Source organism: Hylobates moloch, unplaced genomic scaffold (assembly GCF_009828535.3).
Source record: "Hylobates moloch isolate HMO894 unplaced genomic scaffold, HMol_V3 SCAFFOLD_12, whole genome shotgun sequence".
NCBI lineage: Eukaryota > Metazoa > Chordata > Mammalia > Primates > Hylobatidae > Hylobates > Hylobates moloch.
Window position 1 is genome coordinate 8,642,638 of NW_026652287.1, and position 26,501 is coordinate 8,669,138.

At 44.7% G+C, this 26,501-nt stretch overlaps 1 protein-coding gene across 7 annotated transcripts in view; it reads left to right on the forward strand.

Moving 5' to 3' along the window:
• Positions 1–26,501, forward strand: part of CCDC92 (coiled-coil domain containing 92) — a 35,614-nt gene that overhangs the window by 3,503 nt on the left and 5,610 nt on the right. For 2 of the 7 annotated variants that reach the window (XM_032168331.2, XM_032168336.2), the window contains exons 2-4: positions 24,154–24,246; positions 25,018–25,164; positions 25,721–25,762. In XM_032168331.2, coding sequence (XP_032024222.1) covers positions 24,213–24,246; positions 25,018–25,164; positions 25,721–25,762 — 223 coding nt within the window. In that variant the 5' untranslated portion in view covers positions 24,154–24,212. Of the gene's footprint in view, positions 1–22,721; positions 22,819–22,875; positions 23,850–24,153; positions 24,247–25,017; positions 25,165–25,720; positions 25,763–26,501 lie in introns of those variants that run through there. The other 5 variants (XM_032168333.2, XM_032168335.2, XM_032168332.2 and 2 more) reach the window with 5 other exon arrangements.

The following is a 26,501-nucleotide window of genomic DNA, read 5'->3' on the forward strand; positions in this document are numbered from 1 at the left end:
TCAAAAAAAAAAAAAAAAAAAGTCTGAATAAGAGATGATATAAGAGATGATTCTTGTGCTTGCTCTGCATTTTAGTTTGTTTATTTCATTACTCAAACATGACTCAAGTTTCACAGCAAAAAGTCCAGTCATATCCACCTACATTAAGTTGCATTGGATGTTTTTTCAGTATGTCTGCATGGTTTTTAAAATATGCTGGCAGCTGAAGGTAAAACAAAGCCAAGAAGTAGAATTACAGCAAGCCGAAAAGCTTAGGGGAATTGGAGCTTTGTGTTTGAAGAAGAAAAACATGTGCCCTATTTGTATAAACCCATCTTGAGAGTGATGGTTTTATCAAGAATGGGAATAATGATTTATCTATTATAACAAAGATTCGGCTACTGTCAATCTAATACGTGTATTAAGTGGGTCAATGAGGCTGGGACTCCAGTCTGACTAAGCAGAGCAGAGTTGCCTGTGAACACCGGAGTGCCCAATACACAAGGATTGAAGTGCAGCAAGACAGTAATGAGGCCAATTGAGTTAAACCAAGATCTGACCTCTCCAGTTTAGGAAGAAGAGGAAAAAACAATTCTGAATTAATGTCTGCATGGACTTAACTTTTTAAATGTCTTTTAAAGTAGTTACTCTCTCGTTCTCTAGCAGATGAGTTTGTCTCATGCTTTTAACTTTTTAAATGTCTTTTAAAATAGTTACTCTCATTCTGTAGCAGATGAGTTTGTGTCATGCTTTTGTGTCTCTTACCCATTAGCTGACTTTGGGTGTGATAAGTGACTAAGACTCCTCAAACTTTGAACAAGGAATATACCATTTATTTATGCTGTATGCATGAAGGGAAAAGAGACGAATATCAAGTTTTTCTGGCCAACCAAGAAATAAAATCTTAAAAGTGTTTATTTTTTCAGGAAAAAAAATCACAGATACTACTTAAATATTATTACCAGGACAACAAATTAGCAAATAAGGCAACCAGTTAGAAAGCAGCATTTTCAAGGTTAAAGGTTGCATTTTAAAGCTTTTAGCCATGACTTCTGAAGGGATCGCACAAACATCTTAAAAGACTTCTTTGTTAATCAGAAAACAGTTTACATGCAAATTTCCACACTGGAGAGCCGACCGATATCAATACTTTCATGATTATTCCCAACTTACTGCTTTATCAGAAATAACTTTACTGCGAAGCAAGAAGTGTCTACTCTTCTGTGAAGGAGTAAGTTTTCTCGTTTCTGACATTCTTTGTTCTAGCTGAATTCTCAAGACTGAGCAGTGAACTTCCATTGGTTAGCACCAAATAGAGCAAGCCTGAGTAAGCTGCCTATTAAAAGGGGAAAAAACGACAGAAGAAAACTTTTAATAAATGGAATATAAGGCACATAATACTCTGCTTCTACAAATTTTCTTTTTGTTGCTTCTTTGGCAACAGTTAAGATACTAAATTTAGGTCTGCATAAAATCCATTATCCTTTGCTCTTCAGATTTCCTCCCCAATCTATTTCTAAATGCATCCTGTGCCCTTCTCATTTACTATGCAGGTAAGAGAGTTTATGAGAAGTCATTAAAGCCCATGTTCTTAGGTAACATTGTTTAAGCATTAACGCTACATGTAAATTGTCATTCTCAATATTCTTAAAGTTGCACATTTTACCTAGAAATCCGTGGCATCATACTCTGAAAAGACCATCTCTGATATAATGCAGAGGACACGTAAAAACACTGGGTTCCCAAGAGAAAGTTCCATCTCTGTCATACATAGCATAATTATCTTAGGCTCTCCATATTTTTCTAATGATAAATGAACGTAAGAGGTTAGGCTCATGCCATACCCTAAACATTGAAGGAGGCTTTTTGTAACTCCTTTCCCTTCGGCTGTCACACACATCAACCCAGATGAAAGGCACTGCTAGTGTTTCTGCCTCAGTGGCTAGTAGCGTGGGAGAGCAGATACACTTTTTAAAAATAGCCAAGTCTTGCACATTGATAAGGAAGATGGAGAAAGGTTGGAATTTTTTGCTCAGTTTTGTGTTCCCATAGATAAGAACATAGCAGAAGTTATTAGGTTTGGCCTGTCATTTTCAAGGAAGGTCAGTATCTGATACTGAGTCATCTTTATCTTCTGGTTGAGTCCCTATGACAAGACCAGAACGTTCTAGTAGAATAGAGCAGCAGCTTTCTGGCATTAAGGTACTTGCTCATTGACATGCCCTGTTGCTCTTGGGGGAGGAAGGATGTGTAATCCTCCTCAGCCTCTGCAATGTGATAGATTTCAAGTGAGGAACTGCTTTCCATCAGTAAAGCGGTCAAGTCAGTTTTTGACAAGTTTGTTGGTACAATAAGACTGTGGTACCAGGACCCAGTTCAGAGGTGAACAAAGCCAAACCGTATTGTTTGAGGGCAAAGGCAGGTTTTTAGGGGAGAGACAAAATAAATATCCAAGTAGAAACAAAGCTAGAAGTGAGACCTTGGAGATAGGTTAAGAGCTGTCTATTTGGAGGTGTTCTTGTGTCTCATCCCTTTTTGCAGAATGGAACTCAGAGCTTTGGATGACCATTGGCTAATTCTAGAACACTGCCCTGAATGTTACTCATTAGCAGGCTGTGGTTAGAGCAGAGTGCCTTTCCAAGTAGTGTCAGGATGCCAGCGGGACCTGCCTGTGCAGTGACCATCTTGAGTCCGAAATCTAAGTGGAAAGCAGCAAATTAGCCATTCCTGTGTTTAGAGGAAAACTGAGTTTAGTTAGAAGGTGTCAAGTCGTTGGGGCCAGCATGTTCCTACTGAAGAAACTGGGAATCCTCGGCAGGTTAGTAGCCAGCAGAACTGTAGAGTCCCTTGAAGGAAGGTTAAAGTGATGTTTGGACTGCTGAACTGCAGAGTGAACCTGGGAATGAGATGCACTGACACCCTCATCAGTGCTTTCCATCAGTGTGCAAGACTTAGCTATTTCTCAAAAGAACACAGCTTCCTCTCGCATGGAATGTCCTACCATTGGGGATGTAACCAGAAGCCTCCGAAGCCTACTCAGTTTTTTTGGTGAAGATCCCAGAGTTTTGTTTGTCACAACTCTCGTGGTTACGTTTATAGGTAGGAAATACAGCCACTTCAGTCCAGTTTCTGAAAATTCCTGGCTAGGTTATTTTTCACGGTTCCATTTGGACATTTTACTACCTCTTCTGATTGTGGACAAGACAGTAAAGGCATTGATGAATGTGTAGGGCTTTACAGCTTTATTTACAATCGAATCTGGAAATTATGGACTCCTGTTACAAACAGACACACTTAATGTACCAAATCTGGAAATAAAATATTTCAGAAGTCTTTTTGACAGTCATCGTGTTAGCCTTTGCATGCATCTTCTACACCCAGTGAAATTACTAAAGCATTCACGTGAAAACCCATTTTTTCTCATTTGAATAGAACTAATCTGAATGTGCTTATAAATGCCTGCCTCCCACCCCACAGCCCCATCCATAGATAAGCTGCTCTCTTTGTCTTTATGGCTACTTCCCACAACATGAATGGACAGGTCGAACAACTCACATAGTGCTGATGAGCTACACTGGTAAATTTGGAGCATGCTACCCACATACGATTTTCCCTGGCATCCCTTCTTGTTGGTGTGTACTAGGCCATGGGACACAGGAGCAAGATAAAGGCACTTTGGAGCTACCAAGGGGCTCTCTGAAACCCTGACAGTCGTTAGAGTCCCTTCTATGATGTGGGGCCTGATCTAGGACAGGGACAGTGTAGTAAAGAGCCACCATAAGGGACTGTTCAGTCTGAGAAAGATGACTGACTGTAGATAACCTTGACCGTGTTATTCACCAAAGGAAGTATATTTCCAAAACAGCCCAACATGGGTTACACGAGGGTCGTGAGAAATGTAAGCTCCTCCAAGAGCATGCAGCCCTCACTGTTTTCACAATTGTCTGTAGTCAAGAGTCGGGAAAAAGTGAGAAAGAAAAGCAGGACTTCATACTCCAGTGAGAGCAATAAGCTTTGACTTCTGGACAGAATATACAGAGGTCAAGATGATCAAGATTCCTCTTTATTGAGAAGAGATCGCATCCCAAAGATCAGTTTACTTTACTGTGAGTGGTTAGTCTTGTCTCCTCAGTTATACACAAGTGTTTATTGATTTACCTCACTATATCTCGATGCACACGTACAAGCACACACGTCATTCCAAACAGTATATTTAACTGGCAATATATTTAGCGATTTAAAATTGTAGTTTTCAAATGTTATCAAACATATCAGGTGTCCTAATACATCAGTTGATTTTACCATTATAATTTGAGCTTTAAGAACAAGTATTCAAAAAAAGACCCAGTATTCATAAAAAGACCCAGCAGCTCATCTGTGGGGATTGTCAGGTGACGAGATGTTTTTTCCATTTGAATTTTAATTTCTTTATTAGTTTTTAGGTAAATATAAATTATTAACTAATTGCCTCACTATTCTGCTGATCCAAAGGGAATTAGGAACTTTAGAAAACAAAATTTACATTAAAAAATAATGCAATTATTATTTAAAATTGTCAGAAATATGGCATCTTAAAACATTATTCAGCTAATGGAAGTAGAGTGACTCTTGGTTGTCATGATGTGTAATATTGTCTGGAATTTTTAAAAAGCAATTTATAAAGATACTAGTTTCTTAAATTACAGCTCCCTGTAATTTGTATACTCATGTTTAGATTCACCTACTCGGAAATCATGGTGTTAGGTAGTCATTGAGCTATTCTGTAAGGCAAGTGTCAAGAATTTAGGAAGTTCCATTTAATTTAGCCTTTGTGAAAAAATTCTACTTTTTGTATGAATTCTGTGCCGCACCCCCACTCCCAAATATTAGCTCCACAAAGGCTGAATTTTTATTTCTTTTATTTGTTGGTGTGTTCCGAGTGTCCTCCACAGTGTCTGGCTCAAAGCTGCTTAAAGATGCTGCCTTTATGGAAAGAATGAACTGTAATAATTTATATCACCCCCCCCCCCATATAGAAGACATAACCTCTTATGCCCCCAAATTCACAAAAATAGGTATGAAAGGATTTTCTTTAAAAGTACTAAGAACTTGAATAATTTATGTAGTCTTCTGTGTTATATTGGAATAGCCTCCTTGTTAATACAGACACTTAAAAAAAAAGATAAATAACTTTTCAGTTTGTACCTGTTATGTTTAAACTTTATTTTTAAACTGCTTTTATAACCTGAGCAATTGTTTTTATTTTGGAAGAGACCTTTTCCAAGTAGAAAACCATTTTAAGATTTACCAGTGCAACACTAATTACTTCAATTTCTCTAGTATATTTCTGCAAATTACAAAGTTCAAATTATGGCTCTTGTAAACAGGGTTTCCTGGTGACCATGGAGCCTGTACTTTCATTTCTCCCAGCCTGGAAAGCTTTCTTAAAGTGCTAGTATATATAAAATATTAGGAGTTTTGACATGATTTCATAAATTTATTGGGAGTCTTTAAAATTCTCATAAAGTTTACATATTTAGTGAAGTCCTTAAAAACAAAGCTCTTTGCATTAAAGAAATATTAAAGCCTTTAAACATCAAAGTTTCCTGGAGATTTCCTGCCTGCATTAGATAGAGTTCTCCTGTGGAAACTGCACACCTATCTGAGCTGCAATGTGTCCACTCAATTTCTGTGGAAATACGCAGCTTTATAACTATAACACTGGAGTCCCTATTGCATTCCAGGTTTACCTTGCACTCACCCTCTTCACTTCTCAGGTCACTTTAGCGTTCATACAAGAAAAGCAAAATCTCACATTATCAAGAAATGGGAAGAAAATTATTACATTCTTAGGCAATTTGGAGTTTATTTGCAATCCTTTTTCTTCCAAGCAAAAGAAAGCAAGGAAATGCTGATCCAGTGTTCCAGTCATTTTAGCTAAACAGGTAAAGTAGTCCCTTTCTGCACTCCTGCCTCGCTGAGCGTGTAAGATACAAGGAAGAAACTCACTCAGATAGGCTCCTATTTTCCCCTCACTTGCTGGTCGCCTGTTCCTCCAGGGTTAGCAGCTCTCTGGTACGGGAGGGATGCTGCATGTTGGGAGAGTTTGCCCTCCCAAAAGTGCCATACGCTACGTTTACTAGCCATCCCAGCAACCCAGAGAGAGCAGGATAAACCTCAAGTCCAAAGAGGAGAAAAGGCCTACCTCAAATTAGATTGACCGTAACCCTGGGGGTTTCTCAACCAAAACTCTTTTGACCTTTGGGGCCAGATTATCCTTGTTATGGGGCTGTCCTGTGCATTATGGTCTGTTTAGCAGCATCCCTGGCCCCTACCCACTAGATGCTGTAGCACCCACCCACACACTCATGACAACCCAAAGCATCTCCAGACATCGCCAAATGCCCCCCGGGGGCACAGTTGTCCCAGCTGAGAACCACTGCTCCAACTTGATAAAACTCAAGATTCATCAGGAGGATGAGAACCCTGTGTTCTTCCATTAATTCCGACTGCTTACAGTTTGCCTCATATCAGAAAACTTACGTGCTAATTCCATCTGTTCTTTAGATTTAAAAAAAAAAAAACCCTGTATCTTGCATCATCCATAAAACAATGACTGTAGATTCTCTGAGGGAAAAAAAAAACCCTATGTAGATGGTGTTCTCAGCAGGTTAGAGTCAGACTGCAGAAGCAGGCCAGCTCCTCTCCAAGGCCCACATGAAGATTACTGTTGCCACTGCCACATTATGTTATGTCTCAGCACAGAGTGGCCACCTTCCTTTCTCTACTCCCCATCCTGTTCCGCCTTCAGAATCGCAGCATCGATTGTTGACCTAAGCAGGCAAAAACTCAAACTACATTTGAATAAAGAATTTGTCAGTATCTGCATTTGTTTTAGTCTTCTGTATCAAGAGAGAAACCCCAAGCCCTTTATCCAGCTAACCAGAACACCTTAAAAGTGTTTGTCTTCAAAAAAGATCACATGAAATTGTATTATTAATAAATTAGTAAATAAGGCAACCAATTTAAAAAGCAAACGTTTAGAAGTTCAAAGCTATATTTTAAAGGATTCAGCAACAATCTCTGAAGCCCAGGTGTCTTAAAATAACTTGTTTGGTAATAAAAACAGAACAGAATTGTACATTTTTACACGTTTCCACAAGAATAGCAGAGTAAGCTTGTAGCTCTTTAAGAGAACTAGCTTTTAAACCCAGAATAGTATCTGTTTTTCTGCAGCTTTAGGAGAGAAGAAGCATTTTCTCTTATTCTGATTTTTTTTTTCCCACAAGCAGCAGCATCAAGAATAAGCACTGGAATTATATTAGCATCTGGCACGAAAGAATAGACCTGAGAAGCTTACAGCTTAAAATATGGGGAAAGAAAAGGGCAAAAGAGAATGTTTAGCAAATGGAATATTGGCTGAATGGTGTTCAGGCTGTGCGGGATATGCACCTTTATATTTTAGAGGGCTGCAGCATTTCGTCTTCATTTAGGGACAATATATTATCTAGTTGAGAGCATAGGCTTTGGAGTCAGACTGGTTTGGGGTGACCCCAGCTCTGCCCTCTTACTAGGTGTGACTTTAAGGAAGTCATTTAACCCTCCAAGCTTGTTTCCTAACGTGTGAAGTGAGGATAAGAATATCTGCTCCTTAGAGTGTTGATCAAGTACGTAGCATGGCGCCTGGCATTGAGCCCTCAGTAAAAGGTGATTCCATGTTGATTCTTCTCCCCTGGAGCTAACGGCTGTGTCACTACTGCAGTTTCTATCTGCTTCACCCTGCGTCATCCCTGTCGGACTAAACTCCCTTAAGTGGCGATTTTGCCTCTATTGAGTAAAAACTCAGCTTTTCCCCATTGCTTATCTTTTCCATCTCGACTTTTCTGAGCAGCTTTTAATATACAACTTAAATCTGACACTAGCTTTTCTATCTAACCTTATTTTCCACCACTCCCCAGAATGTTCTTTCCATATCAGATAGTTTAATGGTCTCATGTTCCTTCTAAAACTTAATTCATATTTACTTCCTCCTGTCCCAACTCTGCCCATCCTTTGAGGCTCAGTTTAATTCCAACCTCTTCAGAGTAAAACCTTTGTCACTCCAGTCCTTATTCACTCCTTTATTAGGTACCTCCATGTGTCTGGCAACAGATAGGTACCAGGAATGCTACAATAATTGAGGCCAGACCCTGTCTTCCAGGGATTTATGCAGCCTGGTGCAGGAGAGACAGGTAGATAAGAGAGAGCTACCAGTGCTGTGATGGGCAGTCCTTCACCCTTCATGGACAGCCTTCCCGTGGCTCCTGTACTTGGTGTATGCCTCATGAGGATTTAATTATACATTGTTTTCTTTGTACTTTAGTGGCTGAGTCTCATATCCCCAAGTAAATTGTAAGCATAGGACTGAGTATACAGTGAGCACTTTAGAAACATATGCTGGCTTGATCTTTCACCTCCAGATGCATATTTAAAAGGAGAATCGATTGCCTAGCTTATTGTAAAGGCCTTGTAAACTTCAAAAAGCAAATTACAAAACAGAATCAATGATGATGTTAAGCTCTTGGGGATCACCATAATGTCTTGGTGATTAGAGTGGCTCCTAGGCTTTGGAATTCGTGGGACAGTGCACTTTTAAATTTGGCAGTTGTAAAATGAAAATAATTGTCCTTTGAGTCTAATAAAGTTAGCTTTATGGAAAACTCACTGCATTGTCCTCATTTTTCTCACTGTGTCACAGACCAAGAAAAGCATCATCCAAGCTCATGACAGGCATTTCCTGAATTTCTGAGCTGCTGAGTGCCACTGAGGAGCTCAGAAAGCATGATCTGAATCACGAGCTTACATGCGACACGGCCACATCTCAGCTTCAATGCCATGTCACAGGCTCAGCACTGACAGTTCACTTACTTGGCTCATAAGATAAATTTCCAGGTGTCAGTAAGCTGCACCAGAGAAGATACTGTATGTCACAAACTCCAGGAAGTCCTGAACAAGCCCACATTTTCCTTTCCACAGAAATGAAATGAAAATTTTTAGGTGGCTTGATAATTTTTTACTCTTTTTATTTGTGAGCTTTCCCACTATGGCAATCAGAGAAATTTTTCTAAGCCGTCTCATGCTCACTAATACAAGATACAGCATAGTACCTAATGATGGGGTCGGGGAGGGTGCTGAGTGAGATCACCACTAATGTGTAACTCCTAGAAAGAAGGCGTTCTTAAAGGGCCAGCCCAGGTTTCCAGAGGCACCATTATTGTAGGTGGCGGGGAAATAGCAGGGAACAAGACAGAAAAGTCCTTATTCTCCTGCAGTTTACATGCTAGTAAGGTAAGAAAGATAAGCGACCTAACTTTAGATAGTGATAAATGCTACGAAGACATAAAATGGCATAATGATGATGGCAGTTGAAAAAAATTGTTAAATTATTCCAGCGGTACAAAGTGAGCACTGGCCACAGCAGGTCCCATGACAGTTTATCTGGGAGCAAATGAACCCTATTTGGATGACTCTCCATATTGAAGCAATGATAGTAAACACATAGCTCTAACCATGGTTCTAAATGCTTTAGATATGTGCTGCCCAACATGGTAGACACTAGCCTCACGGGGACAGTTCATTTTAATTAATTCAAACAAAAAATGAAAAATTTCTCAGACACGTGAGCCACATTTCAAGTGTTCAATAGCTACATGTGGCCACAACAGCTACAGAAGAGAGTGGTCACATCTCTGAGCCTCAGTTCTTTAAAAACGGCATAATCATACCTATTTTGCATGATTGTTTCAAGAATTAAGTGATTATCTATAAGCCTGGCACTTAAGGCCGCATGCGGTGGCTCACACCTGTAATCCCAGCACTTTGAGAGGCCGAGGCGGGCAGATCAGTTGAGGTCAGGAGTTTGAAATCACCTGGCCAACATGGTGAAACCTCGTCTCTACTAAAAATACAAAAATGAGCCGGGCGTGGTGGTGCGCACCGGTAGTCCCAGCTACTCAGGAGACTGAGGCAGGAGAATCACTTAAACCCAGGAGGTCGAGGTTGGGATTGCACCACTGCACTCCAGGCTGGTCAACAAAGTGAGACTCCATCTCAAAAAAAAAAGGCCTGGCAGCCAGACACGTGGTGTGGCTACTTTATTGGACAACAGAGAATAGAATATTTACATCATCACAGAAAGTTCCATTGGACAGCATCTGTTTAGATAAACAGTCTTCCCCCACATCCTGAGGTGTACATACTGTTTTTCCATTTTGCAGATGAGGAAGTAAGGCACGGGAGTTATGTGTGACTTGCCCAAGGTTGCATCGTTAACGAAGGGCAGAACTAGAATGCAAACTGTGGCGGTCTGGATCCAGAGCCTGGGGGTTAATCCTACCCTGCTATGCCGCTATAGCTCGCAGATCCAGTACAGCTCATCTGTGTGATCCACTTTCAACCAGAGTGCAACCAAGGGAGAGAACATTACCTCTTCAGAAAATCTTGTCATTGAATGCTTTTAAATTCAGCTAACATGAGTTCTGACCAGAGGATCAGGAAAAATGTAAGCCTGTCATAGGCACAATTTCCCCCTCCTTGAAAAGGGCAGAGGAAACTACAAAGCACCAAAAAAATACCAAGTTTATGATGATCTCAATAAGGCAGATTAAGCTCTCTACGCCTCAGTTCCCCTATCCTAGAGCGGTGTGAGGATGTAATGAGGCAAGGCCTGGAAAGCCTAAGCGGGACCTGCCACAGTCAGTGACGCCAGGGAGGTCAGCAACAGCATTACCACTGCACTCAAGTGGCCACACTTGGGCTGAACGTTCCAGAATGCACAGGAAACAGCAGAACAGACTACTTATGTGAGGAGGCAGCTCGTCCTCTCCGAGAGCTGCCATGAGAGCCTGTGGTTCCAAACAGCCAGAGTTTGGAATTGGAGAGCACTTCAGGAAGGCATGAGGCAGAGGAGGTGGCAGCCTTCAGAAAGAATCTGCATTTGGCTCATGCACTTAGGATTTGCAAGTTAAGTTAAGTGTCTTCACTCGTCTGAGCCTCCATTCTTTAAAAAATGGGTTTAATTGGCCGGGCGTGGTGGCTTATGCCTGTAATCCCAGCACTTTGGGAGGCCGAGGCGGGAGGATCACCTGAGGTCGGGAGTTTGAAACCAGCCTGACAACATGGAGAAACCCTGTCTCTACTAAAAATACAAAATTAGCCGGGCATGGTGTTGCATCCCTGTAATCCCAGCTACTCGGGAGGCTGAATCAGGAGAATCACTTGAACCCGAGAGGCAGAGGTTGTGGTGAGCTGAGATCACGCCATTGCACTCCAGCCTGGGCAAAAAGAGTGAAACTCTGTCTCTAAAGTAAAATAAAAAATGAGTATAATCATACCTATCTTGCGTGATTGTCTTAAGAATTAGGTAATAGGCCGAGAGTGGTGGTTCACATCTGTAATCCCAGCACTTTCGGAGGCCGAGATGGGCAGATCACTTGAGGTCAGGAATTCGAGACCAGCCATGGCAAAACTCCGTCTCTACTAAAAATATAAAAATTAGCCAGGTGTGGTGGCGCATGCCTGTAATCCCAGCTACTCAGGGGGCTGAGGCATGAGAATCACTTGAACCTGGGAGGTGGAGGTTGCAGTGAGCCAAGATCACACCATTGCACTCCAGCCTGGGCGACAAAGCGAGACCCCCCATCTCAAAAAAAAAAAGAAGTGATCATCTGTAAGCCTGGTGCATAGAAATTTGGTAAATAATAGTCATAATTACTATTTTGATTAATGATTTTCAACTTCTCTTTAACAAATGTCCTTGAGTATTTTCTTGCCCAGATGCCTTAGACCCAGGGAATGTGTTAGGACAGTTATCCTCAAACCTGATTGCTGTTACCACCCTTTACACAATGATCACATCCTTGAGAAGCCAGGCAGAGCCAACTGAAAGGCATCGTGGGGCGTGCACATAGCAGCTGCTTGCGAAGATGGAAGCTGCCTCACACTCCCCCACAACCAGCAAGGACAGTGGCCGCCATATATGACCTCAGGTGACCATCCTGCCCATTCTGAAAACTGGGAAGTCAAACTCTCCAGGCTCCTGACTGGCCAGTAGGCTTCACTAGAGCTGGATCAACCAGAAGAAGCTAAAACATCCAGCCTAAGAATTTTGAACTTCAAATGGAAAATCTGGGCACTCTAAACCAAAATTGCTAAGTTCCAAAAATGTTGGATACATTGGGTGCTTATTTGTAAAAGTATCTAAATGAAAGTGGGCCCTTTAAAGAGTGTGTCATGAACCAAGGATTATAATTAACCCCATTGTGGGGGCACAAGGTCAAATATAAGAGGAAAAAACAAAGTCAGTTGTACAAATGGAAAAAGTGCAAATGAAAAATGATGACCTTTAGCAAGGCAAGGACAGTAAGAATAAGAAAATACTGAGGCCGGGCGCGGTGGCTCACGCTTGTAATCCCGGCACTTTGGGAGGCCGAGGCGGGCGGATCACGAGGTCAGGAGATCGAGACCACGGTGAAACCCCGTCTCTACTAAAAATACAAAAAAATTAGCCGGGCGTGGTGGCGGGCGCCTGTAGTCCCAGCTACTCAGAGAGGCTGAGGCAGGAGAATGGCGTGAAGCCAGGAGGCGGAGCTTGCAGTGAGCCGAGATCACGCCACTGCGCTCCAGCCTGGGCGACAGAGCGAGACTCCGTCTCAAAAAAAAAAAAAAAAGAGAAAATACTGGATTGCCTCTCATTCTCTGAAAAATCCTAATGAATATCAGATGTAGTGATTTTCTACCTTCCCCAATTTATTTCACTCTCCTCCCACAGCTGGTATATAATCTATGAAATACAGTTGTCCTGCCCCTTATTTTGCTTGTCATTTGTTTTCATTTATTTTGACTGGGTTAATGCACTAATGGCTCATTTATCTACGATGATCAAAATTTGGTTGCAAAGACAGCCCTAAAGTAACACCTATTTGCCTTGTACCGTTCTCTCACTGGTCTCTGGATGTTAGAATTGCTGGTGCATTTTAAACAACATTCTTAATGGATAGCTGTTCTGTGGGAAGCTTTTCCCTTCCCCTGGAACTTAATGCATGATTTCCCAGAGAGCTGAAACATATGATTCTGGGAATTCTCTTGTTCCCTGACATAATAAAGAGTGATTGTGAGTGGGAAGAACTTTATGGGGGTCAGTCATAAATGCCATCAGTAAGCGTGCCTCACCTATTCTACACAGCACAGGAAGTTTGTGGAAAGGACACTTGTAAAGAATTGAATAATCCACGCTGGAGCTCTCAGATCACTAAGTGGAAAGTCAGAGGTCAAACACCCTTAAATGGACATGCTGAAGCCATCAAAAAACAAAAAACAAAACAAAAAAAACCTATAGGAAATGATCTAGGAAAATGGTAAATGCCTTCTTAAAAATATAAGTTTATCTTTTAAAAATATTGGTACTTACTCAAGCTGTGTTATTCCAAATAAATAAATGTTTAATAAAAACAAATATCTGGTTATTGATCACCAGAAGGTATGTAAGTACTAAAATTAAATGCCTGGTCATGGTGACTTTATTTACTGAAGTGATTATTGTTGGACTATTTTAATAATTTCAAAGATCTCTAATGTCCTCCCTGTCTCAACTCATCGGAAGGAATCAGTGTGGGCCCCTTTCATAGACAGGCAAGTTGGAGGAGTTGGCTTGCTTTTGCTTGATGCGTAGCTAAATTCTTACACCGTCCAAGATGACATGGCTGGGACTGGGCAGAGCTCTTTCTACCGCACACAAGGATAACGTCTCTTTCCTCTATAAGTGGCAGTCATCTTCTCTGATGCTTGTTATAGCTAATGAAACCATGGACTCTTTTACTTTTTGTAAGTAATAAAGGAAAAATATGGCTAAATTAAAGTGTATAGAGCCAGGTAAGGGGTCTGGCATTTATAATCCCAGCTACATAGGGGGCTGAAGCAGGAGGATCACTGGAGGCCAGGAGTTTGAGTCAATCCTGGGCAACATAGAGAAACCCTGTCTCCCCCCCACCAAAAAACAAGGTGTATAGAGCTTCAGTTAATGAATACCTTTCTTTCCTTAAAACCTGTACTATAATTAGGCAGACCCACAAATGGATAAAAGAAGGCCTATCAGTTAAGTCAGGTGAATTGGTCCATCTGTTTGGCAAACCATAGCGATTGAGATTTCTAAAGCGAGGGAACACATCTTCTCGGCCTAGGAACTTGGTTTAGGTTGTGATCATCAAGCACCAAGATTAAGTATTTCCTATTTCATTAGGATGAATGATGATTTGGCATTTGGGATCACTGTATCTTTTAGTTATCAACTAGTAGACAAAATTGGCGGTAATCTCAATCTGAGCTAGAAACGGAAAGACCAGTTGGATATGAACTGCTTACTTCCCCTTCCATTAAAGGAAAGTATCACTAGGTAGAACTGTTTGTGTGGTAACTTATGAGATATTTGTGTCCTTAAATTGTTGGCTCAGGATCATCTTGGTAAATGACAAGCTTGTTAGAAGTGCACCAGTGACATTTCTACTAAGTTGAAAATGATACTAGCTCTAGCTCTTGAAACAAGGCTATTTGGGTGATCCCCAGAGGGCAGTCATACTGGGGGCTGCTGAGAAAGGGCAGGAGGAGGATGCAGGGAGGGCGGGAAGGGCCTGAGCAGCACCTCCATGGCCCGAGCAGCACCTCCATGGCCCCACCGGTCACCTCCTCCCCCAGAAGCAACGTCTCCCTGAGCCTGTGTCTTTGGAATAGAAAGTGCAGAGTTGACACTGTATGGGCATCGCCCCTCCAGCTCTGAGGGTCCAGAGATGGGATGCTGGTGCTCCCTCCTCCTGGGGTGGGGTCTGCCGCCCGCCGCTGGCCTCCAGCTCTGAGGGTCCGGAGATGGGATGCTGGTGCTCGCTCCTCCTGGGGTGGGGTCTGCCACCCGCCGCTGGCCTCCAGCTCTGAGGGTCCGGAGATGGGATGCTGGTGCTCGCTCCTCTTGGGGTGGGGTCTGCTGCCCACCGCTGGCCTCCAGCTCTGAGGGTCCAGAGATGGGATGCTGGCGCTCCCTCCTCCTGGGGTGGGGTCTGCCGCCTGCTGCTGGCCTCCTGGCAGTTAGAAACGCAATCTTCCACGAGGGCCAGGACACTCCCAGAAGGCACCACACGACCCAGATGGTAGGAGCACGTGTATTTGCCTATCTTGGCCTGCACAGGCCACTTAAAAGACACGCGTGGGCAACCGGAAATATAGACTTGCTTTCTTCATGAGGCATTTTCACACAGAGAAGCCAAGCCCTCATCAGCGTACAGACCCGTGACATGGTTTTTAAATAGAAGCCAAATAGAAACTCTTAAAGTATGAGATAACCAGAGTGCAGAGAAACCCGGTTAATAAATCCATCATGTAGGCCTCCAGTGACTGCAGCCTTCCCAGACAGGCTGCGTACCCTCTTTCCGTGTCTAATTGTCAGGCTCTCTAATCACATCCATTACGACTTTAATGTTAGGCTGCACGTTCTTTCAGAAGGAAATGGCTGTCAGTGTCTAAAGAACTGTCGATGAGCCTTAATAAGATAAAATACATATGAAGGATAATGTCAGAGAATGGCAGGAATGTATAATGCATGGGGGGAGGCACCTAAGTTCTCATCATTGTCATTTTCTGCATATCTTTGGGACACTAAATTGTTACATTTGTAACAACTACCTTCCCATTGATTATTCTTTGATGATGGTAAACCAATCACAATTTTAGCAATCCAAGATTACCCTGGAACAATATTATTAAAACATGTGATACTACTTTGTTAGTGGATATTTAGTGGTTATCTTTTTTAAGAGAAAACTTTATAATATTTTTTCTGACTATATGTTCATCATTAAAGAAGCTTTAGATAGTACTAAAATAGAACTTTTAAAAGGTAAAAATCACCCAGAGTCCACCATCTAGAGACAAATGTTTATTTATTTATTTATTTGAGATGGAGTTTCCCTCTTGTTGCCCAGGCTGGAGTGCTCACTGCAACCTCCGCCTCCTGGGTTCAAGTGATTCTCCTGCCTCAGTCTCCCTAGTAGCTGGGATTACAGGCGGATGCCACGACGCCTGGTTAATTTTTGTTTTTGTTTTTAAGACGGAGTCTCGCTCTGTCGCCCAGGCCAGAGTGCAGTGGCATGATCTCAGCTCACTGCAACCTCCGCCTCTCAGGTTCAAGCAATTCTCCTGCCTCAGCCTCCCGAGTAGCTAGGACTACAGGCGTGTGCCACCACACCCAGCTAATTTTTTGTATTTTTAGTACAGACAGAGTTTCACCATGTTAGCCAGGATGGTTTCCATCTCCTGACCTCGTGATCCACCAGCCTTGGCCCCCCAAAGTGCTGGGATTACAGGCATGAGCCATTGTGCCCGGCTGAGACAAATGATTTTTAACGCTTTGGTGTATATCCTTCTACACATATCAAAAATGTGATAATATACATACAATTTTTAACATACTGTTTACAAACTTAACCTATCTTGGACATATTACCTTGTCGGTAAATGTAGATCTACACTATTTTAAATTATTGCATACTTTAGATGTGCCATTCTAGCCCCTTATTGACAGACATTCAGATTATTTTGTGTGGTGATTATCTTGCAAAAAATGACTTTTTTTTTTGATTGCTACTGGAGTTTTCTTTCCTCTTCTAGCTTTTAGAGACGTGCCTATTAAAAGATGTCTGCTGCTTAGCCAGGAATAGGGGAACCCACAAAACCTCCCCATCCAAAGTTTCCACATTTGGATGAGTCCAAATTTAGTTCAGTTACCACTTTAGCACAATAAGCCAGACACACTGCAAAATGTTTTATACCAAAAATCTCATTTTACCCTCCCAGTCACTGTATCATGTAGGTTTGATTATTTCTCATGTTACAGAAGAGAAAGGTGAGGACTCAGAGAGGTTGCAAATCGGATATGGCAGGGTCAGAATTGGAACCCAAGATTCTGACTCCTGTGCTAAGCTCTCAACCTCACCTGTTTTTGCCAGATTTAAAAAGCCTAATTCTTTAAGAATGACTAATCAACGAGATGTTTTATCTTTTTAAAACATAATTGCACCTTTGCCTTCTACTTTTTGCTTCCACTTTGTAATCATGTTTACTCTTTTTACCAAAATATTTCTGGAGTCGTTGTTGAGTACTTACCCTTCCTTGAAATGTTGTCCCTTTTTATTGCTGCTTTAACTTTCAGAGATTTTCAGCTCACTTACTAATTGAATTTCTTAGATACATGTACAAGTAGGAATAATAGGGTCCTACTATGCAAAACAATTTATCCAGTTCATTGTGAATTCAGAGTAACATCAGTATTCATTTTCGGAGATGGTGAGTGTCCTTTCTTAAAAGCAGGTATTTGGGATTGAGAGTTGATGGCCTAATTAGCCATGGACCATTTTTTAGCCTCATGAAGTACTATAGATGATTTCAAAGGGAGAAGCAGGCTTTCCTGTCCCTCAGGGCTCCTTGCTCTTCCTGCCTCTCTAGTTGCCTCCCCCAGTGGCTCTTCTCCAGTGAAAATGGAGGATAGAGGTCCCAGAAAATGCTTCCATTTGCTTTTATCCTTCCCTCTTTGGAAGTAATTGGAATTTCTTTGCTAGCTCATTTCCGTACTTAGATAATATTCAGGAAATGCCCTAGTTGGCTAAGTAAATAATCTTGAGGTATATTTATAGAAGTATTGACCAATGTTTACATAAAAATAATACAGCTAACATTCATTGAGCACTACTCTATGCCAGGCCTGTCCTGGTTGCTTTTAGCACTTAAAGCCACCCCATGAGTTAGACATCACAATGACTTAGGTGACAAGATAGGGTTCAGATACAGCCCCAAGCACAGTCTAATACCTCAAGAGTTTGTCCACTCCAGTCTCTTTTATCCCATTGTGTTAAGCAGATATTCTTTGGGCCTCAGTTTCTTAATCTTGAAACAAAGGGGTGTTGGATGCCTGATGTTGAAGATTTCTTCTACCATCAGTGTTTTCTGACTCCACGAATCTACTTAGAAAACTACCGCCCTGCTAGGAATCATTTTATCCTCCTGTTACATTTAATCACTGCAATTGCTGCCTTTGTTCTCTGGCCAGTCTTCATTTTCTTGATGGCAACACTTAAGCTGTAGGACACCAGAGTGGTACAGAAAGTGCCCACAGAAAAGCCCCCAGAGGTCCTTGTGCACAAACACGGAGACACTGTGCCCTGTTAAGGGCCAGGCAGTGCTGCCAGGTCAGGGCCTTTGAGAAAGTGCACAGAGAGGGCGGCAGGGCTCCCGTTGTTCATGGTAGGAGAGAGCCAAATGTGAATGGGTCATAACTTATTCATAACTAGAATCTAAAAGAGCTTGTTATAACTCATTCACAGCTACCACCTGAGTGCTAGTGTGCTATTTTTTTTAGATTCTAAAATTATTACCCTATTTCCACAGGCTTTGTGTTCACCTAAAAGATATGTTTATTCTTGATTGCTCAGAAACAATCTCCCATTTTTAAGTGGTGAGACCCTTTACTACCGAAGAAATTCCATTTCTTTTTGTCCAAGAAATTGGTCTCAGGAATATGTTAGAATATTGCTTTTGGAATATTGAGAAATGATGGGGTGGGGTCATGTTCAGATTCATGCTGCTGCGGTGCTTTTTGACGAACGCAGTGTAGTTCTGGTTTAGATCTCCACTCAGTGCCATTATGAAGTGGTAGGAAATGATCTGCAGCACGTATGTAATGCGTGAGCTCAGATATGCGGGAAGAATGGAAGTTAATGAGGCAGGGGGCAGGGGATGGTTTGCCACGGGAGTTCTAGACAGAGGGAACAAGGTGTGCAAAGGCCCTATGTTGGAGGGGTCTGGGCCACACCAGGGGCTAGAGGACACCAGTGTTGACGAGCACACCAGCCCCGAGGGGACCCGGGGGATGCCACTGGGGAGGGCAGGCTGACCAAGCAGGGCCTCTGGAGCAGTGGGGCTTGGTCCCAAGAAAGTCAGAGAGATGCAACGTGATCAGAAATGTGCTTGACCATGAAAACTTGTGCAAGGAGGGTGTGCACATAGGAGAGACACTAAAGGAAAAGGCATATTTTTAAAAGGGGGAAGATAAGTCTGGCCTTGGTTCCTCCCACGGGTAACATCAGAGCTGTTTTTGGCAGCCAAGTGCTGCTTTTTCCCAGGAATAGCCTATTGCTTTCTCGGCCCCCAGAGGACTCCTATCAGCCTGGCCTTGCAGAGGAAGAGAGTGAGTCTGCCCCTGGCCCTGGGACCGAGCACCTGCTGGGATCCCAGGGACCAGGACACACATGCTACAGAGTGGAATACCTTGTGCTTTCTTCCTAAGCTAGCCTTGCTGCTTCGTTAAGGCACTAGCCTGGCCCAGAAAGCCCCACCCTCACCCAGCTTCCTAGGAACCTTTGCTGGTATTACGAGTGGGAGTCATTAGTGAGTCTTTTTGCCGTATTGGGTGGTCGGCAGTGCCTTTACAGCTGTGTAATTTTCTAATGTGGACCCTCGAGAGCCAGTGGATCCAGCCTCCGTGTGAGCAGTGCCGTTCTGATGGCCTGGCCCTGTGCTCTGGACTCTAGAGGAATGCTGCCTTCCCTTCCGGGCCAAAAGGCTACTTCCGTGGGCTGTGTTTGCTTTTCCTCTGCAGTTTCAAAGTATTAGAGACTTGATATGCACAACTTGGAAAACATCTTAATTTCTGCATGAAATTAAATCTGCCCCAGACCTCTGGATTGTCACCACATCACCTGCAGGCTAAGAGAAGCGGCAAGGCTTAGATGCATTTATTGGTTTATGTTCTCTCTTTTCATGGGTTAGTATCCTCTTTTCCCCAGAGGCGGGTTGCAAGAGCAAATGATGTAAGTAACGTGAAAGAACACTGTGCTCGGGCAGGTCAGGTGGTCCATGGATAGAATTATGTCGTCATGTTACATTAGTGCCCTGAGAGGAAGGGACAGCACTTTGGAATGAAGATGGAATTCGGCTTGAGCTGTTGATAGGGCCCCTTGTCTTCACGCTGCTGGAGAGCGTACTCGGCGAGGCCGGGCCTTCCTCAGACACGTTGACACTAGGAAATGACAGCAGTGCACTTCCCCATCCAGGAAGCTGTCTTGCCACCACTTCAGAGCCTGTCTCTATAGGATTTGGAATGAAAAGCTTTTTTTGAGTGTTAACTTTCTGAACATGTAGAGTGAACAGTAAATTAATTTACCTAGTGGATTTGCCATAGGAAAAAATGTACGTGTGGCTTAACCTTTGAGCCCTGATCAAGGTAACCTATTCCGCAGGACTTTGACCCTCGAGGTGCCCATTTGCACTGCTTCTGCTGGCGTTCTGTGGGGAGAAAAACTAGCAGAGCTGTGCACAGTCACCTGGGTGGGGCCGGCCCTCTGGCGGCCGTAACCAGGCCCTGAAGTGATAGTCAGTTGGAGCCCCATTATCTGCAGCCGTGGGCAGCATCTCCAAGGAGGGAAGAGGACCAATGTCCTGGCCTTGCCGCCTTTGGTTGAGCAAGTAACTGTAAGATTGCGGATGGCTCCCAGCAACTCTTAGGAACAAAATTGGATTTGCCTCAGGACGGACCGCTGCAGTACAAAGAGCACACAATTTGTAGCGTATGCCCTTTTGACACACAAAGTGCAAGCGTTTTGCCAAACAGGCTGGATGAGCTGCCCTCCATTCCTGGCTGACACACAGCTAAGACGGGGTGAGTGCCCTTACTCAGCAGGCGGCATTATTCATCTGCAGCAGACGCCCTGCCTTGCTCCTTTCATCCGCCACGCTGACCCTTTTAGGGATCTGTCATGAATGCTCCTTCATGTTTCTAAAGCGTCTCTAATACTGAATTAAGCCTCTTGGGACCAACTCCATTTCTCCCTCTGGATTATGTGCATCTCCCAGCTGGGTCTCCTCGGCCTAAATAGGATGCCTTGGTGGCTTCAGTCATGTCACAGTACTGGGAGCATCACATCATCACAATGATTACCTCTCTTCAGTAGTGAAGGATCGCAATGGAAAACACCACTGTCTTTTCAGCCGTGAAAACTCTTTTGCCCTCAGAAAGCCAGTGATATTGTTATTCTTTTGAGCTGATGAGAAAATAATTGAGTAATCTGGATGCCATTTGGAGACGTGCTTTGTTTCCCTGGCCCCAAGTGGACCTGCCTCATTCAGGAATATCCAAACAGCTGTAGAATGCCCTGCACAGATGGCGTCTCCATGTCAGGGCCTTTTCAGTCAGCACAGAGTGTGGAAGAAGGGGAGAGCGACAGTCAGTGAAATGCCCCAGGCCAGGAGACCCTTGTCCCCCACTGTGAGGGTTCCAAGTGGCTCACCAGCGCTCACTGTCGAGCTCTGCGCGTTACGTGATCACACTCTACCTGCTCGCCTGCCGTTTCTTCTTCTTCAGGCTGTCTGCCCATCATAATGGGATGCTTTAAGGATGCTTTTGTATTTCTGCAGTTAACACAGTGGATTAATGAAACACAGCGTTGTTATAATTCAAAGTTGCTGATTGACCAAGGCAGTTAGAGTATGAATACTTACTAAATCGTATTTAAATTTGTTACAAATGAAATGTAATACCACACTGTGATAGAGATGGCTGCTGATAACATTTGTACTCCATTCCCCTCTGCCCCCATGGGACAGTGTAGAAGAAAATACTGACATCTACATATAGGCACATCCCATTTTGTGCCATCATGGCAGGTGAGGTGGTCGTGTCATTTCAGGATGTTTTAGTATATCCCGTTTTCTTTGAGCAAGGTGTGCCTGTAAAGGAAGCACCTAAATAGGAAGCCCATAGAAACAAAAATTTTTCAACCCTGAAGCCCTTACATTCCTCTGGCACCACAGCTGCACTCAGACTGGCACCAGGCCCATTCGCGGGCCTCCAGGGTGCCAGGCACTGTGCTAGGGCTTAGGGTGCAGCGGTGAACAGCCTGGAGTCTGTGCGAGGAGGCGGGGAATAGACCCACACTTACAGACCCTCACAGAGACACAAAGACTAGAACTGGGGACAGAGTGGTAATGCACCTAAGTCTGGGGGCCAGGGCTTCCGGGAGGAAGTAAACTTGTACTGAGACCTAAAGGATAAGTAGACAGTGGAGACAGGAGAGGTGGGCGGGAGAGAGGCCTGAGAAGAGCGTTCTGGGCAGAGGAGGAGCCATGAGAGGGCACCAGGGTGGGAGAAGCACAGCCCGGCAGGGCACCCAGAGGAAAGCTCGTGCCACCAGGAGCCCTGGGGGTGAGAGAAGGGCCAGCGAGGGTGGTGGGGCCAGTCGCAGGGCTGGGCAGACCAGTCCAATTCTCAGAGCAGTGGGAACTGTTGGAGATTTTTAAGTAGTCTCAGTTTAAAAACAAAATCACTCTGCTGTCACGTGGAGAGCAGAATGGAGCAGGCAGGAGAGGACAGAGGGAGGCTTTCTGGCAGGGATTCAGGTGAAGGTGAGGACGGCCTCAGCAGTGGAGATGGGGAGAGTTGAACGGATCTGAGAACTGTTTTCAAAGCAGGATGCCAGTGAGATCATCATGGACTGGAAATGGATGGCAGGGGATGCCAGCGTCAAGGCCACCCCTAGGTTGTGCAACTGGGGACAGCGCTTGTGAGGGGTAGGACGCTAGGCCTAGGGTAGCTCTCCTGTCATCCAAGACCCACTAAATTCTGGATCACATTTAAATGGTTCTTTCTCTTTGATAGCAAGCCACTAACATATGGGCTCTGCTTCTTCCATCAGCCAACAGAATCCTGGATTTGAGGCTGTCCTTTGAAAGCACCTCTGCTAGAGTTCCCACTTCCAAACCCCTTTCAGCTCTTCAGGATTCAGCCTCCAGGTGAGGTGCTGGAATTGATGCCAGAGTGAATGACTCCGGATTGCTGAGTCGAAGGAAAAGGTAGCCGCTACTGACAGCTCGCAGGCGCTCCTGGGATTTTCCTTCCTTTGACGCTGAGGCTGTTCCGCTTTCAAGCGTTCTGCTTTGTGAGGGAAGGGCAAGGTCAGAAGGTGCTCGCCCTTTCCACAGCAAGCACGCGGCACACGCGTGCCACACGCTGAACCTGCCTTGGTCGTAGCTGGCTCCTTTGTTAAGGTCAGTGCCCCCCAAGACCACGTGCTGTGCAGACAATGTTGGGATCTCGAGAACTGTGGGGTTCCACTTAGAAACTAGTGTCTGGCCCAGCAGCCTACACAGGAGAGTTTGCGGTTACAGCACAGAGACGGTTTCGGGGACAGAAACATCCTTTCTCACTCCTGCCAGAAGGCTGCTCACAGTTCCACTGAGGAAAGCCCTGCTTGATGGAAACTCAACTCTACCATCGTCTGCACCCCAGTGCGACGGCAGTCAAAGGCCAGGGAGAGCTATGCTTTGTTTTATAGAAACGTGCCTAGAAATGGTCGCCTTAAGTTATTTAACCCACTCCCTATTGTCGGGTTTTGAGTTTGTTTCTAGTCTCTTCCACCCGCAAACTGCACTGTAGTGACCATTCTCACAGCTACCTCTTTTCACACAAAAGTAATAATTTCCCTTTGGTAGATTTCTAAAAACAAATTGCTAGTTCAGAGAGACGACCAATTCCAAGGCTTCTGATCAGCTTTGCCCAGTCACTGCCCGTGGTGAGGCGCCCCCGAGACTGTACTTGCCATGTCCTGGGGCCACTGCCCTCTCCTGCCAGTTTTTGTCCCCAACTGAAAGGGCCTCTTGTTTCTCTTTTTCTTGGTCCTTTTTAGGATGTGTCATTGTTCACTCCCCTTCGTGAGCTCCGTCGTGTTTTATTTCCTTCTCTGCGTTCTCAGGTTGCCCTTGGAGTGGAGTCTGTGGCTTTCCACCTGATCAGCGCCCGGGAAGTGTTTTCATGTGATGAAAGTGTATGTCTGAAGTTCGTTATGAACTCGTCCTAGCTCCGGAGCTAGTATGCATGCATGTCACTGGTTGTACAGATAATTGATGAGCAATTGGTGTCGTCTGAAGCAGTGACAGCCTGGGTGTGTCATTGTCTCCAAAACGGTTCCACTGTGGCATCCTACAAATGGGCTGCGTCCCGGGAGCTGTTGAGAAGTTGTACCTCCTTTATGGAAGGTTCTCTGGAATAGCAAATTAGGGAAAATGCATTCTGAGGCTCTGTATTTACAATAATAATTTATAAGCAAATAACTCACATTTCATCCTCAGTATTTTTCAGTGCTGTACAAGCGTCTTGAATTACTCTGGTAGCTTTTCCAGAAAGACCCATGACTTCACCACATTTCTCGAGTTACGATGAAGGTAGAGTCTGGGGCCCTGAGTGAGCATCAGATGCTGGAAGCTGGGGTTGGGAGGGGCCAAGCACTGGGGACAGACTCCAGACACCTGCACCACCCCCTGGCCCCATGAGATACGTTCTCAGACCTTCCCAAGAAGGATCTGTGGCTCCTCTCTGTGCTGTGAAGTGCAGGGGGCTTCCCTCTGGAATTCAGCCCAGCTCTCCCTCCTTACTTTGGCCAGCTCCAGATGTCATTTAGAGGAAATGTTTGGCCCGTTTCCCAGGTGCCAGCTTTTCCCATGAGGAAGCTGTCAGTGCTTCCTGGTCAGGGAAATCTTTTGGGAGTGATTTGGTCAGTCACAGTCTGTTGGGGTGAGGTGGTGCGTGGAGAGGACAGGATTGGGAACCAGGGGTCCCTGGATTAGAATCTCTGCTCCATACCTCACTGGCTGTGTGACCCCAGGCTCGCAAATCTGCCTCTCTTGATCTGTTTCCTCATGAGTAAAGGGAAGTGACTTTGTACTCGGAGTGGGCCTCACTCATTCATGTGCCAGGCATGGTGCTAGGGCACACCCCGAGGCGCTCAGGAAGCAGAGGCTGCCGTCCCTGGCCTGGGGCCTCCCTGCAGTGTTGGGAATGTAGCCCTGGTGCCCCCGCACCCTGCTCTCCAGGCGCCGTGGTTTCCTTCTGCTCTCTCCTGGGAGGTGCACACCCCTCCGCACCCAGAGCCAAGGAGGGCAGGCAGCCCTGGGACCCTCTTCAGGGACCGCAGCCAGGGTCTGTGTTACCCACAGGTCCCCTGGATGTCAGCATGGCAGCCACAAACCTGGAGAACCAGCTGCACAGCGCACAGAAGAACCTCCTGTTCCTTCAGCGGGAGCATGCCAGCACGCTCAAGGGGCTGCACTCCGAGATCAGGCGGCTGCAGCAGCACTGCACAGGTACATCCGGGAGCAGGCCCGGGCAGGTGGGGGACAGCTATGGGGCACGGCAGAGCCCAGCGTCAGAATGTACTAGGACTGCCCTGCCCCCAGGTCCCATTGTCATTGCAGGAGTCCATCTGAATGCCTTATACCATCCTCATTGCATAATCAAGATGCACTGAGCATAAAGCTGCAAAGCCTTTTCTTGGCATACTGAGGACTTAAGAGATTAAAATACGATGGTTAGAATCTCCAATGTGTTTGGAACTGATAACCAAGATATAGCCTGTGTGATACATAGACCCAGCTGCTGGCTTGTTTTGGTTGGTTGGGATATGTTGTGGGGGAATGGGGAAGGGAGTTTGGGGGAACAGAGGGTGCCCTCTGACCCCAGGGAGCACAGCGGCCGCTGATATTTTCTGCTGCTCTCATGCTCGCCTCTCCTGCTGCCAAACCCTGCTCTGTCTGGATAGGACTCGCTGGCCAATCGTGGGAATTGGTTTTGCATTTTCAAAGCTGATGAAGATTTTGAAATGTACGGTGACAGAATTAATGTGTAACATTTCCCTTTTAGATTTAACATATGAGCTGACAGTCAAAAGTTCGGAACAGACAGGTAAGAACTCCTCCCCAGAAGTAAATGACAGTACGTTTCCCTTTGTGGTATATGTCGGTGCCGTTTTCACTAGTCACACACTTAGAAGAAAATGCTCTTGCTAGGAAGAGTTACGCGTGTGGCCTGAGCACTCTGAGGGAAGATGAGAAGGATGTTTGGATCCCTCCATGTTGCAAGTGGTTATTAGTGGGCAGGGGGATGAGTGATTCTGTTTTCTTTTGAATGACACATATATTTGGAATGCCTATTATATGTTTTTCTGATTTTCCTACAATGAACATGTGTTCCTTGTGTAATCAGGACATAAAAATAGATGTGAGTTAAACCCAAAAGGAGGAGGAATAGCAGCAGCAGCATTGGGCAGAACCGCCCCCGCTCCTCTGTGTCGCTGCCACCTAGCATGGGGCCTGGCACAGAGCAGCTGCTCGCTCAATGCTGGCAAGCGAGCGGTCACATTACTAGACAGCTCCCTGAGGATCTGGGGCTTTCTCTGGACTACAGCCCCAGAACCTTCCCCAAACCAGAATCCTCCAGGACCTCAGGAAACCCCAAAGGGCAGCCGCCTGCTGGCCGCCGGAGAAGAGACAGAAACCCAGGCCTTCCCAGGGCCCTCTGTGCCTGCTGCAAAGAGCCTGCGCCCTAAAACAGGGTGGGAGTTTGGAAAGTGCTAAATCCATGTTTGTGCAGAGACACCTGTTGGAAACGGGTTTATCACGTCAGGAAGGCAATGGATGGCTCA